The following is a 20,240-nucleotide window of genomic DNA, read 5'->3' on the forward strand; positions in this document are numbered from 1 at the left end:
ATAACAGAAATGCATTGGTTTTCATGAGCATCGTGGTGCTGTTTGGAGAACAGAAGATCAAATTGGAATGAAAAAAAATACTGTCTTGTATAATCACTTTCCAGGCAGTCATCTGATTCTGGATGTAATAACGTGAATTTGCTCCTCCTGTAGGTTATGATTCTGAAGAGATGGCCTTTGGCCAGTAGTGTGATCATATGGAAATATGTGGGAAATACTAGTCAAGACTTAGGGTGCAAGTCGGGAGTGAGCACAAGCTTCTCGCATTCATTATGAAGTCCACAAGTAAGTACTCTTCCTGGCAATTTGAATTTTTAACAAAGTTAAATGAAGAAAACTTACTAATGCAAGGATTGCCTTTGAAAACTGCTGCAAAACATAAAAGTGTTGGGGCGTTATCACAGATGAAGTTTGTCCTTCCTCCTGTGTTGGCTGTATAAATCTCTTCTTGAAATAAGTATGTTTTTGGACTAGTGCTTGAGTTGGTTTCACCTGCTGCTTCTTATAATGGAAGAGAGCAACAGCTGAAGTGTAAACCCAAAACTTACTCATTGTGTTCCTGCCTTTCTTTTTTTTGTAGATTTACTACTATCCTGTACTTTGCAGGGCATTGGGACTGTTGTTTCCCTACTGTAGGTCAGGAAACTGAAAGAGAAAGTGATGAAATGGCTGTCTGAACAGTCATATGAGAAATGTAGTGCAGACCTGGGAATAAAACCAGTCTCCTAGAGACTCAGAGCTGTTAATACTTAACTTTCTTCACAAAGACTCTCTGAAGGGGAGCAATTGCAAAAATTCGGTTTCATATTTAATATTGGCAAGTGGTTTTTTGAGCAGGGATGTTTGGGGTTTTTTTGTTTGGTGGTGGGGTTGGTTGGTTGGGGGTTTGGGGGTTTTTTTTTGTTCTTTTTTTTTTTTCCTGAGGCATGTTTCTTTTAATCTTTGGGAGGGATGAAATTGGGATAAGGACAGGAGAATTCTGATCATTTTAGCCAGGACAGCTGAAGCTTGTGGGTTTCCTGGTTGGGAAAAGGCAGTACCCAAACACAGCATGACCAGCATAGGAGGATTTTTCTCTCCCTTCATTTTGGCCCACTCTTTCCTTTTCTAGTGTAGATCTTTGTACCTGTGCTAATTTTGGGTTACATTTGCCCTGATGATCTTGTTTTATGCAAGCTGGTGTTGTCACATTATTGACCAGCCTTTTGACCTCTGAAGTGAAATCTTCCTCCTGGCATCATTCTCGAATTCATTCTCTAGTCTTCAGTGCAAGATTTGACTAACAAGGAAGACAAAAAAATGATCCCAAAAGCGAGTAATAAGATAGGACTGAGCTAGGTCACACAGACGGGTTGTGTGTAAGTAGAAAATTTTTTTTTTCTGCAACTCTTTATCAAGCTATTTTGGAAAGGGCTTTTTTGGTTTGTGTTCAAATTTGGATTGCCACATATGTTGTATGTTACTAGTTTTATTGTCAGATCAAGTGACTCCTTCCCTCCTGTTTTTCTTCTGAGGTTTTTTCTTTTTTTTAGGAAGTGTATTGATTTCATTTTGAAGAAACCTGTTTGGTACTTCCTCACAGATACTTTGATATATCACCTTTTCTGCATGTTACACACTGTCTGCTCAATGCTGTGGTGACCAGGCATGGGCAGGATAGCTAGATACTACTGTGCGATAAAGTGTGCTAGCAGGAATAAATTCTCAATGCAGGTATTTGCTTGTAGGGAGGCAGAGTAATGAAGTTGAAAGGTGCCTGGTCAGGAGAGTCTGCAGGCTTTGGGTTTATTCCTTCTCTCATGTTGATTGATGTTTAACCTTGGGTAAAGCTTTTAACCTCTTTGTGTCTCAGTTTCCCTCATGAAAAATGGACTGTAACTCTTCTCCTGGGTTGTAGACGCCCTCTCCCTGGCAGTGTTCAAGGCCAGGTTGGATGGGGCTTTGGGCAACCTGGGCTGGTGGAGGGTGTCCCTGCCCATGGCAGGGGTGGGACTGGATGGGCTGTGATGTCCCTTCCAACCCAAACCATCCTATGATTCTATGATTCTTCCTTTCTGTGACAGTTGAATTTCCAGGTTGATAAAGAACTTAAAAATGTTACAGGTAACATATAAAGCCTCAGTAAATTGCTTGTCACTTCACTTGTTCCAGCATCTTCTGAAAGCAGCAGAATTCCAAGATACGTGTGTAATTCCTTCCCTAGTGTTAGGTGTGTATATTACAGTAAATGGAGACCCTTCTGTAGTTTAATGCGAGCCTTGATCATGCAAGTCTTCTCTCAGAAAATAGACCTGAGGTACTAAAGTCTGCAGCATGAATTTGTTAACTTGGGCTGTCATTTTTTGATTCCCTGTGCCATCTCAGAGATGCTTAATCCTCCTGAAGTCTCTTACCTTACATGAAATCCAACAGCCTTTTCTTAAAATGTGTTACCACTCTGTATCGCGTAGCATTACACGTAATACAATCCCGTGCAGTCTGTGGATGGGTATATGTGCCACAGGTGGAACAGCACAGTGTGACGAATGGGTGACCAGTTTTTGAATCTTATTCTTCATAATAGCACAGAGCTACCGGCTAGGAGTGCCTGGCTTAATTGTAACAGATCATGGGGAAGCTCCTATGAATTCTGCGTGACAGCCTGACCCATTTGCAGGGCAGGTCACTGTGGGATTGCCTTTGCCATTGTGGCTGATGGCTGCTTCCAGTAGTGGTCCTGCGTGGTTGGCCTGACAGCCTGCCTACTGCGTGCCCCACCAGGGAACGGCAGGGGGAAAAGTCTCAACGTGTTTTCAGACTGCCTGGTCCCTGCTGGTCCGACGGTACAGTTTCAGCAGGACATGCGGTCAATCTAGGGCAATTTAAAATAGCTGATGATTATTTTTCTCTTTGTGCCTGAGCAAAAGTGTTGCTCTGTCCCTGTGGTGTTAGTAGGGCTGTTTTGTGAGATGACACGTTAGGTAGATGTTTTAAACAACGGAGAGCAATCTTTTCCCTGCCTTAGTGTGTTTTATCTGTGTACCACGAGAAGGATAGGAGCTGCCTCAAATTTTAATTCGAAAATGGGGTAATGGGATGAAACAGCCCAAGAAATGTCACTGTGGGTCAAGAGAGTCCAGAAATAATTGCTACTTCATACCTGGTATGTGGCCTTTATGAAATAAAGGGATGGTTTTCACATGGCCAAGTGTCCTTATCATGAAAACTTTGAAATTAAGAAACCAGCTTGAATGTCGGAGACTAGTGGGAATCAGTGCCGAAGGAGCACAGCTACAAGTGTCCAAAGAAATTTCCAGTTTCTTTAGGAAAAAAGTCTCAAAATAGCACTTTTCTAGTCCTGCAGTATCTAGCTATTACCCTCTTTGCATAAAAAAAACCACAGACAAAGCGTGACTGGATTGTTTTGCAGTACAATCTTCACAGTATTTTTTGCTGTAATTATTTGCGTTGTGGGTTTGGGTTGGTTGGTTTTTGGGTTTGGGGTTCCCCTCCCCCCCCCAAGCAGCTGTCAGGTTGAATTCTGTACCTGGGGATGAATTTTTTATGAAAAGACAGTGCCTTCGCTGCTGCTGCCTACACTTGCTTAGCTCATGCTACCTGAGTTGACTATGCTTATTAAGGTGGTCCCAATTCTAACACTTTGCATGCTAATGAGTCCAAGGTTTATTGCTGAATGAGGGAGCAGAGGTGCAAGAATTGAAATGGCTAAGTATAATTTGCAGATTGAGGTTGTTAGGAGAAACTAATGCTGTCGATGCTCCTCATGCTGGATCTTGTGTGCATTTCTAAATCTCCTGACTCAAGAGCTGTCATGTTAACACCTTTTCACATGAATTCACTTTGGAAGCAAACTGATTCTTAGCTGCTTCAGCATTTTCCACACCTGAAGCCAAACTCTTAGCTTCAGTAGTCCCTTTGGAGCCTCTAGACTCCTTGGTTCATACCTGTAAGAGGATCCTACATACCAAATCACAAAAGCAATGGAAATGGAGCATTCTTTTTTGTGAACAAAAGAAGTCAAGTGCTGGTGATTTTAAGTGGAGTGTCTCCTGCATTGCTCTGAGTCATTTCCACTGCCGCCTTTTAGCCTGTTTTTTATCCCTCAGATTTTTATTTTTTTTGATGGGTCATATCAAAGGAATATTTATTGAGGGAAGAGAGGAGGCTACAGCCCCTTCCCAGCTGTGTCCAGTATGGCCAACACCTGGCCACTAGCTCTTCTAACAATAGGTAAAGTTGTTGTTTAGCTATTGATTTAGGCACAATTGCATTTAGCCCTCTGGACTGTGCAAGTTAATACAGTTTAAGTGTCTAGCTAACTAAATTGACAGGCCAAATTAGAATTTTATCATCAAATCTTTTCATCCCAGCAGCAGTGCACTGAAGCAATATATTCTAAATATAGGCTCCAGTGTAATTTTACCATTAAAAAAAAAATCGTTCTAAATCATCTGTGGAATGTCCCTCTAATCTGTGAGGGAGAATGTTGTGATCTTCTAAGGTATTTGCATTTCTTCCGGCTGAACCTGAAGCGTTGTTAAATCTTGTGTAAGTCTGATGATCGCACTGGCTCAGCTCGAATGGAAGCAAAGGAGCGCTGGAGCTTGCCCACACTGCTGCCAGCCTGGCCCTCCTGGCTGGTTCTTCTCTGGCATTGCCAGAGCGTCCCTTCTGGGCTGCAGTGGCTGGGGGTTTGGGGAAGGGGAACTGTGCAGCTGCCTTCTCCTCTGCCATGCTGCCCTCACATCTCCAAGGAAAACAAACAGGAGCCTGCACAGGAATAATTCATGCAACACAAGACCCAGAGGTCATCTAAATCTTGTATTGTGGTATCAAAAACCTCATGTTTGTTTTTGGGAGGTTTTATTTTCTTTTTTTTTTCTCTCAAATTTAAGTCTCTTGAAAGCATCAGCTCCTGTAGGGCACTTTCTTCTAGTGACAGAATGGCACAAAATGCCTGTTCTGTTTGGGCTGCAGCTTCCCTGGTGCTGCTTAGGTTTAACAGCAGTGAGGTCTGTGAGATGAAGCAAGGCTCCAGTCAGAGGTACTGGGGCGATTTAGAAGTAATGTGAAGGAGCTCAGTAGCCTTGCTGGCATTAAGGACTTTGGTCTCAGCAGGGCAGCTGAGCTGGCTGTTGCTGGAAGGAGGGATGAGATGAGCATCTTTCATACCCAGCCATCCATCCCCTCCATCATGCCGACGCTGCTGTCAGCCCTGGTCACCAGCTGAAGGAACTGGGAGCCAAGAGGGACTGAGTCAGTGGGATTAGGTCATGCTCAAAGGATTGCGATGTTTATGGGAGCATATGAAAATGCTTGTGTCACTGCAGCTTTTAGGCTTCTGATACAAGTCTGGTGCGTTCATTTAAGGACTTTGCTGAGAAGCTGTTAGATAAAGCACTGGTCTATTAACTGAAGAATGCACGAATGGCCACTTCACAGGAAAATTTAAAATATATGAATGCAATGCACAAAAGGAATGTAATACCTCCTTTTATTAAATTCCTTGCTCCCTGTAAAGAGGCATCAGTCTCTTCAGAACAGTGGTTTTGCACTTTGCTATCACTATTTTAGAACATTATGGTCATAATGAATTTGTTCCTATGAAAAGTGTGCAGTGCTTGGTGAAGCCATGGAAAACCTGTTTTATTTTGCATCTGATAAGCAGAAAGAATTAGGAGCTGAACTGGTGTTAAAATTTTGTCATTAAATTCAGACTGACAATGCAGAAACACGAACAAAAATTCAAATGGCTTTTAGTGCTAATGAATCTTCTGATGCATATTAACATGTCCCGATTAGTTTAATGTTGATGAGACATATTGATAATTAAAATGAAGTTGCTACAAGCAGAATATGAAAACGTGGGATTTTCACGCAGAGGGAGGAGAATTCCAGCATTGTCTGGTACGATTTGAAAACTGCTTGCAAAGGTAACTGTAGCGTGTGTGTTACCTGGCTGGCTTTCCTGATGAGGAATGCTTTTCAGAATAAGATCGAGGCATATTTAAACTCAAATTGCAAGTTGGGTTTACACACAGCTCTTCAGAAAAGCTGCAGCCTGTACTTATGAAGGTAAAACTGCCCTATAGAGATTAAACTCCCCCAAATCACAAAATGGGAGGGAAAGAGCAGGGAGGCTGGAGGCTGGGGAGAGGTGAGGACTGAGCGGGAGACTTCTCATGCAGATGATGCCCTTCCGTGGCCATTGTCACCGTGGGCCTGTTTGCGGGATGGGTGGCTTGATTTTTTTCTTCTTCTGCTTTATTTTTCCCTGTCGTGCTCTCTTGTGCCTATTCTTGGTTTTGGTGTTTGGTTTTTTGTTTGTTTGGGTTTTTTGCATGGCACTTGAGTATGAAATTTTAAGAGCAGCTAGTCACTAACAAAAAAACCCTAACTTTGCTGTTGAGCACGAGAGGGGGTAAGGGAGTACGAATAAATTGCCATATTGAATCAGATCTGTCGTCTCTTCAGTCCAGCATGTTTCCACCAATGACCAACATGTGAAAAAAAGCATTAGGAAGATGCAGAATTGTGCTACCAGCACAGGGTAGCAATCCCTAACAAGTAGAGACCATCCTAAGCCCCAGTGCCTGAACAACTTTCCCAGAATGTCTTGACCTTTACTTCTACGCTTGCATGTTTTTACTGTGTTTTATGTGCAAAAATGGCCAGTCTTGCTGCTATTTTCGTCCTAGTGATCTGATTCTGTGTCCTGTAGCAATTTACTACAGTATATTCTTCATATTTTTATGGAAATACTTGTATCTTCCTTTTTTTAATCTTAGGCATTTGCTAAAAACAAATTTGTAGTCACTCCAGAAATGCACATAACTTGCATTCCAAGTTGGATATAAAATGTTAATTGCTTTGCTGCAAATATATTACTAAAATCTTGGCTCTCATTCAGTTGAAGGATTTGTGGTTAAACATTGGCTTAAAGCTAGCATTTCTTTTTCTTTTCTGTTGCAGTGATAGTTCTCCCTGATTCATTTTCAGTTACAGATAAATAGCAGGATTGAAAAATTGATCTTTGCCTTTTTTTTTTTTAAGTCTCTTTGCTTTTTTGTTATCATACTAGGTTTGTGGAATAAGCAGAGAAGCATCCTCAAAATTCAATATCAATAGCAAGAAATGTCTGCGAGACACTTACGACTTTTATATGCTGTTGATCTTATCCAGAGGTTGTGTATGATACATTAATGCTGGCTGGGAATCTGTGATAAGCAGAGAGCATATAACTATATCTGCTTTCCTAGCTCCATATTTATGTGAATAAAGCAACCTGACCCCTCAGGATAGCAAAGTAACCTCCAGCACAAAGAAGGCGGCTCAAACAGAGCAGCTTGGGGAACAAAGGAAGGTTGGGCATCTCTGGTTTTAGGCTCTCTATAGTGGGGAAAATTAAGTCTTGGCTTCTAAAGTATATAATCTTGAAAACCGCACTACTAGAGTTTTGTCATGTCTAAAGCAAGCTGGAGCTTGTAGGTCCTGGATGGTTTGTAGTCTGGATGCTGTTTGTAATGCATGTCCCTGAAGGTTTTCTGAAAAACCAGGACTTCTGGAGGTAGCACCCTACCCATCAATGGGGGATGCGGGCATCAGGCATCATCGCTATTGTGCATTGTAAAAGAAGGAAATGTGAATTTTTATTAGTAGCAAAGGCATCAGTTATCCAACATTTTGAAAAATGGTACAAATCCTAAAAGGACAGTGGTGTTTGTTATGTCCCCAGCAGTTTCAGGTGATTTGATTTGTGTGACTCCTTCTGAGTCCCTGATCCTAATCAGTGAAGGCTTTGGGTTAGATGGTTTTTTCTCCTGAGGTAACCCGGGGACAATGCTAGTGGTCTTTGGCATAGTGTTGGCTTTGTATTGACTGCTCCTCTGCTTCTGTTAGTTTGGAGCATTGTAGCTGTAAAGCTAGTGTCTGTCCTCTGCTTCCAGCATTAGGCTCAGAATCTTATTTTCCCATTTCTTCCATACGTCTACAGATACATAAGCAGCTGCAGCCAGTGACACCTTTTACACCTTATGTTTGTAGTCAATATTAGTGAACCCTTTGGCCCAGGCAACTGTAGTTCTGGACTGGCAATGCCACAGGCTCATTGCTTTGGGCAGCAAATTGTTAAGAGGACACAAAGTGGCACGTAGGTGCCTCTTCATCCCATATGGAAGGTGGGCTGTGCACCCTCAGTTCTAACCGGGTCTGTGATTGACTAGCTGGATGGCCATCATTTACCTGCTGGTACTGCTTCTTACTTGCTCTCTCCATTGTGATGCAGTGGCATGCAACATCACCTTTCCTTGGGAAGCTTTTTGTGGCTGCATCCCACTGAAACATTTATTTGTAAACCAATGAAGGTTTTTGATTTTTAGTGACATTATCACATGATCCATCTCTGTCACTGGGATGCAGGATCACTTACTTGCACGTAGACCTCTATCTTGGGAATTTGTGTTTGGAGTCTGTCGGGGTGTCTGCCTCCAGGACTCAGACCTTGCAGCTGTATTGAGTTCTGTCTCTGCCCACCCGCTAATGACATTAAGGTCAAATATTGCCACTTGGCTCTTTCTGATGTTCTTCTTGATTCAAAAATTAATTGATACTTTCTGTGTTGGTATTTTTTCAAGCTTTCTTTATCCGTTATTAGAAACAGCAGCTTAATTTTTAGGTCTGTGAAGCATCAGAAACAAAACCACGCTGTATTTTAGTCTTTTCGTCGCCTTGCTGTCTCTTGGTGGATATGTACAGCTTGGTTGCCAGGAGCATCCTGCTTCTCAACAGTGAACGTGTGCTCTATATGGTACCACATGTTGACTAGTAAAGGATTTTGTAAATACTATAATGCAACACCCCACCCTAAAAAAATCCCAAACCACCTAAGCCCATTGTTTAGACTCTGCTCAATGTCTGTTTTCACCAACTCTGAAATCTACGTGCTCTAAGGACTGCAAGCAAGCAGGACCTGTGCGCAGGTTAAAATTTGATGATTTACTTGAATGTTACCTTACCCCCTTTTACTTTGTCCTTGAACTGGTTTCATTTAAGGAAAGAGAACTAGTGCACAGTATGAGAATTTGGCAGCGTATGTGTCATTCACTGGAAGATGTGCTACTGTCCCTGTTCACCAAGGCATCTGTCCTTCTCTCCGCCCACACATGGAGAGGAAAATTTTAGAAACACTCAAAACTTGTGTTTATTGACGAAAGGTTTGATGTTCTTGACAAGCTGAGGAAGAGGTGTCATAACCTCCCTGAATGTTGCACAGGAGGAGAATGTATTAAAATGGAGAGCTTTGTCTTGCAAGCTTCAGCCTTAACCTGCCCAGGAGATGATGGGGTAATTCATGGGGCATCCTGGCTCCCTCCTAGGACCTGTTTTTCAGTGAACTTGAGCACAGTGTTCAAGCCAGTTAAAGGTTGAGAATACCCTTGGCTAGCATTCATTTAAAAGTGTTAAAAGCAATTTACTGTTATATGTGGGGTTTCTAATGTGCACTTGTTAAGTCTTTTGTAGACTAAGAAGGATGTATTCAAATTTACAATGCTTTCACTTCATGAGTATATGTAAATGCAAATTTTAAGCAATTACAGAGTAGACGTTAAAATCACTAATAGTTTTAATGCTTTTTTCCCCTACCTGCTGCTGAGATGGCTGTTTAGTAACTCATGACCAACTGGGGTTAGCAATCAGTATGTGAGAGTTTTGTGGGGTTTTTTTCTTCCCAAGAATAAGCTGTGTACTTACTTCAGCATTGTGATGAAACAGCAGACAGCTTGTTTCAAAAAGGACAAAATGATCCTTTATTGTCCTGTGTATGAAGAGGCATTAGCAAGCTCAGTGAGGTTGTGTGGAATGATAACCAGTGCCCAGTACTTGGCTCTAGGCTATGTATAAACTGGTTAAGCAAGTACTTGCATCTCCTTGAAAATCTGACCTTGGTTTCTGATGCATGTTTTGGAATATGTTGTGTTTTCTTTTGTTAATTCTCAACTGTTTCTGTCATAACAAATGAAGAATGTGAGATAAGCTGACCAAAGCGAAAAAAAGGTAAATTTTTTTTAAAAAAAGATAATTTTGGCTTGTGTTCAGGCTGAAGAATTACACTAGCAAACTTTTTTTTTTGGGGGGGGAATAATAATAATTAAGAAATACATATATATAAAAAATATATAAACCCCCAAGTTTTTCATGTTTGTTACCAGTCGAAGTTGTGTGGGTTGTTTTGATCTGAAGGAATAAAATTTTAAATGTTACTAGGATGACACATACTGTCCAGAAGTTGATTTGTATTATGGAGCCCTGAGCCCCTTCTAAGATTTTCCTCCCTCTTTCTTAGTCCTTCAAATCATGTATAAGCAGTTGTCTTTCCCTGCCCCCCCAGTTCTTTAAATGGAGAACATTTTAGTTCAGTTTTAGATGACAAATGAATTTGTAAGCATCTTATCTTATGAAACTACTGCACTGAAATACTTTTGTTGTTTTCTGTTTTCTTGGGTGTGTTCTTCCATGCCACAGGAGCTTCCCCATCATTTTGACCGAGTAAGAGGGAGATCCTCTTATCTTATTACTGCTGTTTGTTCCTCTGTAACATTTGGGCAGGGGGCAGGATGGGATTTTTGTGACTCTTTCCTTGTCAGTGCATCTGCTTTAAGCAGCTCTGAGGCTTTTCCTTTGCCTTTACATCCTTGCTCTTGTTCAGTGCGTGCCTCGACTTGCACGCTAGGTAGGACAGCAGGTACGGAGAGTGCCCAGGGAGGGGGCGTGGGGCAGCCCCCAGAGCCTCTGGCAGTCCCTGTGCAGCACGGGGACTAGTGTCAGATCTCAGCAGGACTTTGGGGACACCAGCTCTTTGCAGAAGGCAGTAGAGGATTTGAGGTTGTACTGGTTTTGCTCTAGCTCCGAAAGAGCTCTCCCCAGCGTCACTTCAATGGCTGTACAGAATCTGAGGTTGTGTGAGTTTGGGGTGGAGGCTGGTTTTGGTTGGTTTCAGATGGTGTTAAAATGAAGGGACGATTTCCGGTCTGTGTCTCATGCAGCTTTCTGAAGAGAGAAATGGAAGCTAATTGTACCTTTTGTGCAGTAGTGTAAAGTGTTTTCCAATGTACTGATGAGTGCATCTAGCTGACCAAATAGCAAGATAGCATTTTGGTTCATGAACTCTCTGATTTTGCTTTTCGCCTGACCTTGGGAAATCTGAAAGAAGAGAACCTTGATAGTGTCTTGTTGCAATTCCTTGAGGCAGCTGTTCAGCAGAACATGATGCTTTGCAGCCCTGTCCAGCGAGGTATGTGCAAATGAGTTGTCAGAAACTCATTTATTCTGTGAAGAGATTATACTCCAAAGAGTATAATTCTTATATAACCTTGAACAGTTTTCTTCCCTGTTTTGGTACCTTAGTCAATAGAAATAGAGGTTTTGGAAGAGGAGGAAGAGCTGAGTAACTTTGACTTCTATTTGTGTTTCATGTAATGTTGAAGCAAAAGTGGATGGGTAAGATGCTGGACTTCTGGGTATGTGAAGGTTTATGGGTTTCCTGCATATCAGTAAAAAGTCAGTTTTCCTTGTAATAGCTTGATTTAAAACAGGCCTGGGCTGTAGCCATGGAAGGTAATTGCATTGCCCTGTAATTTTGCACAATTTTGTTACAGTTAAATTTCCTGTTTCACATAGGCTGTTGCAATTATAAAAATGGTTTGTAACATGAATGTATGAGGTCATTTCAAAGTATGTACAAGAGAGATAATGCAGCTTGGTTAGAAAGGAGGTGCTTTTTAAGTGTTCCCTTATAAATCCACCCAGATGGAATTGTTCCAGGCTGCCTGTCCTGATGACCATGTCTTCTAAAAAGAGTTCTTGTGTTCTGTGTAGTGTCAGTGTCCGCTTATGGTTCTGCACCTGTGTCCTGACCTGGGACAGTAATACCATCATGATAATGGCAGGGTTTCTGCTGAAACTTCACAAGCTTGCTGGTTGAGAGCAAATAACAGCCTTGCTGTGCAGAAATAACTGGAGCCCACAAAGAATAGCAGCATCCTTTGGTAAGGGTGATCCATGAGCTCGTTTCTGCAGTTGGTCTATGTGAGCTGACATCTGCTGTTCCTGGTCAGTTGGGTTAGTCTTGCCATTTGGGCCAAGCCATAACAAAAGGCAGTTTCTAAAAAGGGAGTCTGACTGTCTTAGGACATGGAAGAAACCTCTTAACGGAAAAGTGATGATAACTTACTGAACTTCACCTCACCTTCATGAGGGAACAGAGGCGTGTGATGGAAGTCTCTGAAAACAATGAGTGATTGACAGGGGATCATGGAATAACAACACACCTTCACGTCTCTGACAAAAAAATGTTCTCTTATGGAAATGTGGGAAACTTGTAAACTGACAAAAAACTGTCATGTAAGAGTATGGTTTAAAATACAGAATGTAATTGCTGTAGGATTTTGAGGCCAAAAATGCATAAACCCATGAAATAAGGGGATATTTTACATGGGTAACAATGTTAATAGCCCTTCCAGATACACATTAAGCATCCTGCTTCAAGGCTTAAGGCAGTCCCCAGCTCTGGGAGATTATGGGGTTTCTTGCACCTTTCTCTGAAGCATCTGGCATTAGCCTCTGTAGAAGACAGGATATTGGATTTAAAAAAAAAAAAAAAAAAGCCCAATCTCATCTGCTATGCCATTTGCTGTGTTAAAATACTCCCTGTCAATAGTGGCTTCTACAAAACGATGACGTTCTCTCATCAGTTGTTAGAGAAACCCAAGGCCTAGCATCTGCATCGAATGTTTTAAGAGCAAATCAGTCACTATTCTCAAGAATTTCTCCCTTAGCGGTATTACTGAATTACTTGATTGAATCATGCTTGGACTCTGCTGTCTGGCTGATCAGAGGTGGCTTTGAGTACCCTGAGCTTCGGCGTGCTCTGCATTGGCATCACGCTACCAAGAAAATGGTGCCACTTCAGTGGGCAAAGGGATATCCCGAGTCCCCTTCCGTGTGTCAGAGACTTGTAACAAATGCAGGTCTGTAAAAGGTGGATCTTTGTTCTTTATGGGGAAAAAAAAGATACTGTGTTTGAGAAGCTTGCATGTTTTTTGCTATGCCTTTAACATTTATGGAGATCTTAGGTATTAGGCTTTTAAGCTGCTTTGTTGAAACTCATTTGACAAGGACTTGCACAGATGGCGCTTTACTTTCTGTCTGAAATGTGACGCTTTTTAATTTCCCTTGGGTCATCTCAGTGAATCTGGCTAGAATTTCTTCAATGGATATTTGTCTCCTGTATCTCTGACTTGCTTATCTGAAATAAAATTTAATCTGATAGGAGCAATATGCGGATGTCTTTAACTGTGGGAGCAATATGTAGATGTCTTTAACTGTAGGAAGAGCTAGCACATTCAGTCATCTGTTTCAGCCCTGGTATATTCAATAATTACTGCACTATTAAGACCACATCTGGTCTAATATACACAAGTAATAAAATACTGAAATGTGCTTCTCTTCAAAGCAGATTTTTTTTCTGTGCTGACAGTTATTTCTGAAGAGCTAGCAAAAGATGATTAATTGAAATGTAATGCATAACTAGACAAGGAGTTTTATGAGATGCTGATCTGTCCTTGACCTGGCTTAATGCCTGCTGTTAACGTTGGCTCTGGCAACCTGCTGTATGCACACTGGCATCCCAATAGATGCTGCAGCACCCGAAAACTCCAAATATATCTTGGATGGGATACTTAAAATGTTACTCTTTGCTTTGTAACATCTATTAGTAAAAGCCACTGACGGCTTTCTTAAAGGCTGCAGTCCAGCGGCTGGGAGGTCTGTACGGGCAGCCTGCTTGTGTGTTGGAGACCACCGCTGCTAGGAGCACCAGCTCGTGGAGTTTCAAGCAAAATGAAAGCCTCCAGGAAGAAGCAGGAGGAGGTAAAACTTGAGAATGTCAGGTCTCAACAGAGGCATGCTGTGCTGAAGAGGTTAGATCTGTGACCTGCCTCTAAGCCCCTTCACTGGCACGCTGTTAGCGATGACGTCTCCAAGAACAGGCAGCAGAGCTGGTGGGGTGAGCGTCTGCTGACCTACTTCGGACAGAATGACCCACGTGAGCTTAACCTGGTTACGGAGTAGCCCTGCTAACCTCGCTTGCTTATGGCTGCAGTGGGTTAGCAGGTTTGAGGGGGCAGTAATCTCTAGCAATGAGCAGCTGAGGGGGATGATATGTTTCTTTGGTATAGCTGGATCAGCAGTAAGTGTGCTCCCAGCCAAAGAAATGGAACAGGCTGCTAATGCTAAATCTGTTTTCAGTGATTCAGTTTTTGCAGAAGTGAGTCTGACCCAACTATAGAGAATATGTGAATGCAAAAGTGTCAGGTTATCTTGCAGGGTCCCTCCCACGAGGGTTTATATGAGGTTCTATGTAAGTATCCTGTGCATCGCAAAACAGTGTTTGGGTGCTGCATCTTACTTTCAAAAGCCTTGACCACTTGATAACATTTAAAGGTCTGATCCCAGAAAAGGATGGTGTAAAAAAAGGTTGCATTGTTTTGCATCAAAGAAATATGAGGGTCAATAGTTTCAACTATTTAAAAAAAAAATTACTTATGCAAAATTCTGGGTTTACTAATAAAAGATTTGTTTTCTGACTGTCCTAGGCTTTTGGGCAGGCCCATACCAACCACAAGAAGGTTGCAGCAGATGGAGAGAGCAGAGAGGAGACCTTGATTCAGGAATCAGCTACCAAGGAAGAGTACTACATGAAGAAGGTTATGGAGTTGCAGACAGAACTGAAGCAGCTCAGAAATGTCCTTGCCAACACCCAGTCTGAAAATGAACGCCTTAATTCTGTTGCACAGGAACTGAAAGAGGTGAGTGAAGGTGCACAGTGCGTACCACAGCTTGTATTGAGGTTATGTGTTCTTGTGCTGTGTAACCAAAACAAGGAAGATTCTTGAGCTGATTGATATCTGCTTAATACTGGCTGCTGCTAAGATGGGTTGTCTCTCTGAGACTTCAGCAAGGAGTTACATCCAGCCGAAGCTGTAATCCAACAGTACAGTAAATCTAGCTTTCTGGTTCCATCCATTGAACCAGCCTGTTGTTGCCCAGGGTGCTACCCAGTAGAAATTCACTCTGCCTTGTTCAAATACGTGCTAGTTCTGCAGTGACACTGTATTGTGTCCCAGATCATTTGACAGACACATGACTTGGTGTGTGGGCCACGCTGGAGCTGTGGGTCCTGCACATCAGTACACTCAGTCTGAGAACTGCTGTCTCAAAAAGCAGAGGAATCTGTTTAGTCCAAGCACAGAGATGCTTCGGCTGTACTTTTTCTGCCTTACTTCCAGTACAAATTTTCTTGCTGCAAAATATTTGGGGCATAATTTCCCCTTCTATTGCTTTTCCCACCATAACTTCTAAGGATGTGGGAGCATAACGAAACACTGAATTGCACAAAAGGATAATAGTAAAGTTTATAGTCTTGTGTTTTCCATCATGAAAGTGATGGCTTTTACTTTTTCATATGTTGCTTAACTTACTACCTCAAAGTACCTTTTGAACTTTTATTGTTTTAGTATTGAAACTGCCTATTTCATTACTTATGAAATCTGTAGCTCAGCAGGAGTCTTTGTGGCACTGATGCAGGAAAGGTTGTTTTGAGAGCTCAAACCATTGCTTAAATTTAGACTGGGTAAAAGTTAGAGAGACTGTAAGCCACAGCTGGATGTGGCAAACAATCAGCAGTTATTACTCATGAGCTTTCTTGCACCTTCCTTTGAAGTGTTGGGTACTATTCTCATCTAGCCCTGAGATAATCGGCTGGCCTCTCCTGCCAGGAGGGAGGTTATCGAAGAGCCCATGTCTTGATCTCAATGTACTCTACGTGACCACAGCTGAAAACCAGAAATGTCTCGTTTAATTTCTTTAGGACATAGTAACAAATACGTGGATAATATTTGGTGGTAAAATTAATGAGGAATTGCGTGTTACTTCTGTGGAGATGTGGGGGTTCAATAATACCTCTCTTTTGGGGTACAACAGAGAAGGAGATTTGTGGGGCAAACTGTCACAGGTGATCAAACAGGTCTGTCAAGCTCTCCTTTAATTTCATGGTTCCTGGCTGTGGGATGACAGAGCTGGAATCAGTCCATGTGCTCTGCATAGGCAAGGAACCAGTCCCTGCAAGCACACACACAGCTCTTGTCTTTATTTCCTAACCTTTAAGAACAGCTTAAAAGTAAAGCTCTCCCCACCCCAGAGGCAGCATCATGCCCGTAACGGATTCCAAACGCCGCTCAAAAGCATGCTGATCAGCAGATTTCAATCCAGCTTTCTGCGTCACTACAGCTGAAGGTGATTTTTTTCCTTCTAGATACTGCCACGTTTCAGCCACCTTTGCTTGGAGCTGCATTTTGCTTTACACAGCCCTCGGATGAGCTGACAGTTTGCAAGGGTTTAGGGTGGGTTTTTTCTTGTGCTTTTGTCTTTCCGCCTCACCCACACACCATTTTGCACAAACACGCTCATGTGAGATGGATCCCAGTGAGAACTGAAGAGTGCAGGAAAAGTGGAAGTGAGTGATGTCAGGTTTCTGGTGAAGATTTTAATTTTTAAATTTTTTTTTTAGCTCTTTTCTGCTGAACGGGGGAAGATGCATTTAGTTAACTGACTGGAAATGAAGGCTGACAACAATTAGCTGGATGTGACTGATCTCAAACTTTGAATGGAAACTGAATTCAGTTAAAGAAAAATAAAGATCAAAATCTAATGTGACAAATAACTGGAACTTTGCAGTTAGGGATTTCTCTACCTGTCGCTTTGTGTCATCTCAGTATGTATGTTGTTCTTTCCTTGCCCTTTTTTTAGCCTAGCTGCTGCTTCTGCTGCTGGTAAATTGTGGTGGGGTGAAGACGTGAGGAGGAGAAAAGAAATGGCATGAAAGCGTTCATGTTAAAATGAAGACATCTGGGCCAATTGACCGTGTGTGGTTTGGGATTCTTTTCCTCTGAAGATGCCTATTTGTGTGTTGCATTTTGGGCAGAATTGCCTTATAATTGTTGGTAGGAAACAGTGAGGCAGGGTGTGTGAACAGAGATATCAGCCTTCTGGCCCACAAAAAAGGCCAGGTCAACATGACCATCTTCAGGGACTTGTCTTTTCTCTTGCATGATGCATCAGAAAGTGGCAGAAGTTCAAATAGTTGCTATTTCACCATTGCTGTGCAGGTAAGTGGAAAGAGGAGGATGTACACAGGCCTCCTGTGATGATTTGTAGATCTAATAGCAAATTTAATTTGAAAGCATTGTGTGAGAGAAATCAAGGAGAACATGTTGTGGCTCTTGTAAGCTAGTGACAAGATGAACAGCCTGGTTTTCCCCAGTCTCTGTTGCTGTGCGTAGCTTTAGCCTGCCTCATGGTAAAAGTTTTATGTTGATATTAGTCCAGGGAGACTCTGTGCTGTGAAGAATGAAAGTGTTGGGGATGAAGGTGGAATATGATCCACTGTTTTATACTACAGACACATAGTGGAAATTCCTTCCTTCATTTTTTCTGACTGCTGATGAAAGAAAAACTACTGTGGCTCTTCTCCATCTTGTTGTAGAGAATGTTTGTGGGCAGATCTAGTCTTTATAGTGTGTATTTTGGAAGTCCTGTATTACTGCCTGTTGAGAGAACTGCAAGATGTCTAGGGGAACAGGAAACTTCACTTCCATTGCAACCGTTCTGGATTTGATCCACCTAAGAGGAAGGATGTAGAAAATGATTGTGTGTCCTCTGGCCAGGCAGAGGCCTCCTCCTGTCAAAACTAAAAGGAAAGGAAAAAAAAAAAAAAAGTCAGGAAATCAACTGAGGTGGAATCTCTGCTTTATGTTTGTGGGAAATATGCTTGTCAGGGCTGGCTGCAAAAGTTTTTATCTGCTGTTTTGTAACTATCTGATAGGATACAGAGTTTTACTGTTGCTGGGGCTTTTTTTTAAATAATCCTTTCGGTCCTTAATAGTGGCACAAGGAAGGTGGTCAAATGCATCTGGCAGCAGCTCCTCTTGAGATGCTGCTGGCAGCAGCGGTGATGGTGGGTTAAAATCAGATGTTGACCCACATTGGTTGGGAGGCATTCAAGACTGCATGTTTAGGATGCTGTCATTCCTTTCATGTCTTCTCAGGACACTTGCACAGACAGGTTTTGGGAGGAGAAGGGTGACGTTCGGTGCACCTGGAATTGCTGTAGCAGACACAAGTGGTTTTGATGCTTTCTGTTGAATTATCTAACTTTGGCCTGTTGAGACAGGCCAACAGGGTGGTTACAGATTATAGGTTTTATTTACTGCTGTCATTGGCTAGCTCAGCAGCTCTGTGTCCTGGAAGAGTCACTAGAAGGAGTAATTGCTCCTGAGTAATTGCTAATTGCCATTCCTTTTAATCTTCTTTGATCTCTCCTGTGTTTTAGTGGCACCAAAACAGATTTCAAAGGGTGATTTGGCTGTGAAGTCATGAGGCAGCCGTGCCCAGTATAGAAATGAGCAATTCTTTCCCAGGAAAGTAAAAGGTGTTCTGTTCTGATTATGTAAACTAAAGAAGGAAATATATTTTAATGTGTGTGCTTTTCTACATTAGCTAAGAAAAATAGCTGACATGACGTGGTGCGATATAATATGTACTAAATAACTTGTGGGTTTTTTTAAAATGTGCTACCAGCAGCATATGAGTAATTTCATTCCTCCAAGGCTATATAATAGAAGCTGTTTTTCTGAGGTTTGTGCTGAATAAACTTTCTTGGTCTGCATTATCGACTGATAGGCTTTATCAAGAAAGTACGTATCAATCTGAAGGATAATGAACACCGTGCAGTTACCTGGCCCTGCTACGCGCAGGGGACACTCTCCCTCTTTTTCTGTTGATAATGCTGGGATTTTTCAGGTCTGTGTCAAACAGACACACAATTTATTCTCCTGGGGTTTTTTGTTGTTTGTTTTTTAACCCTAGAGAAAAGGAATACCCGGCATGAGGACCTCTATAAAGATCGTTTTATCACTCCATCCTATTCTCTTGCCTCACATCGGAGGAAGGGTCATGAGTTTGTTTTTCCAGAGTCTCAAGTGACTTAACACTCATGCTCTAGTCAAATCCTGTAGATAATTTCCTTAACTAAGTTTACAGCTTATCAAGTTCACCTACACTCTCAGAATAAACCTAAAAAACTACCCAACCAGCCCTGACATCTTTGTTCTTCAGTGAAGACCTAGACCTTGGTCTCTGAATGCTTCACTGAAGGGCAGACAGAAATTGCTGACACTCTGCTTAGGACAACTTCAAGTGGAAGGTGATCTTCTCTGGAAACGTAAGACACACTGCATTAGATCAGGCTGCTGTGACCACAGCTGCCTTACCTGCGTGGTAATGTAATTGCTTACAGTCATCTCTCTGTATCCTTGCACATAGCAATATTACAGGTGCTTGTATCACCTTTCTGGGCCTTGCAGTTAAAATGCGTGAACAGAGGTGGAAGAGACACTGCTGGGAAGCCCAGGACACGGTCTGTTCACAATATTTGACTGTTTTCATTGCTAGGAAGTGTTTTATTTTTCAGAGCCATTGTTTTCACCATGTTAGGCCATTAAATTTGTTTGTTAGACATGACCCTAGCTGCTCAGAGTGATGATGGCTGACAATTCTTCTATAAATACACCGTAATCTGATTGCTGAAGTTCTCCAGGTTTCCTTAACATCATCAGTGAAGGAAGCGTATTCCTGAAGTTACAATTACACTTCTCTTTCCCACTAGGATTTATAGCTAAGATGCTGAATAGTCCTTTGTGTTGCTTTCTGTTTCTCCCTCTTGAATGCACCGGTAACCCGTACAGGAAAATGCACAGCGGATCTCCCCTGCAGCGAAGGAAGGAAAGCCTCCATGTTCTACCTTCCCTAAAAGCTGTATTGGGAGCCATGCTTAAAGAAAGAGATTAAGTAGACACAACATTTTATTGTGCTCTAAATTACAGAATGCGCATTACTGGTAAGCGGCCAAAAGTGTGTTCAAGTAGTTTATTACAATGCATTGTTGACTTGAAGTTCATGTAGTCTGACCTGTATCAAATCAAGAGGGCTCGTTTATCCCTTTTTAAATAAATGGAGGGAGGGATACATTTTTAATGTGACGGAATCATGAAATTCTCAACATTATCGCTTAATATTTCTGGATATATTGCAAAGGTCAAAGAAACTTGAAATAATGTTAATCATAC

At 41.9% G+C, this 20,240-nt stretch overlaps 1 protein-coding gene across 5 annotated transcripts in view; it reads left to right on the forward strand.

The window, feature by feature from the left end:
• BICD2 (BICD cargo adaptor 2) overlaps positions 1 to 20,240 on the forward strand; it is a 95,077-nt gene that overhangs the window by 35,125 nt on the left and 39,712 nt on the right. For all 5 annotated transcript variants that reach the window (XM_075762608.1, XM_075762609.1, XM_075762611.1 and 2 more), the window contains exon 2: positions 14,652 to 14,864. In XM_075762608.1, coding sequence (XP_075618723.1) covers positions 14,652 to 14,864 — 213 coding nt within the window. The remainder of the gene's footprint in view (positions 1 to 14,651; positions 14,865 to 20,240) is intronic.

The sequence above is a fragment of the Balearica regulorum genome, chromosome 10 (genome assembly GCF_011004875.1).
Source record: "Balearica regulorum gibbericeps isolate bBalReg1 chromosome 10, bBalReg1.pri, whole genome shotgun sequence".
NCBI lineage: Eukaryota > Metazoa > Chordata > Aves > Gruiformes > Gruidae > Balearica > Balearica regulorum.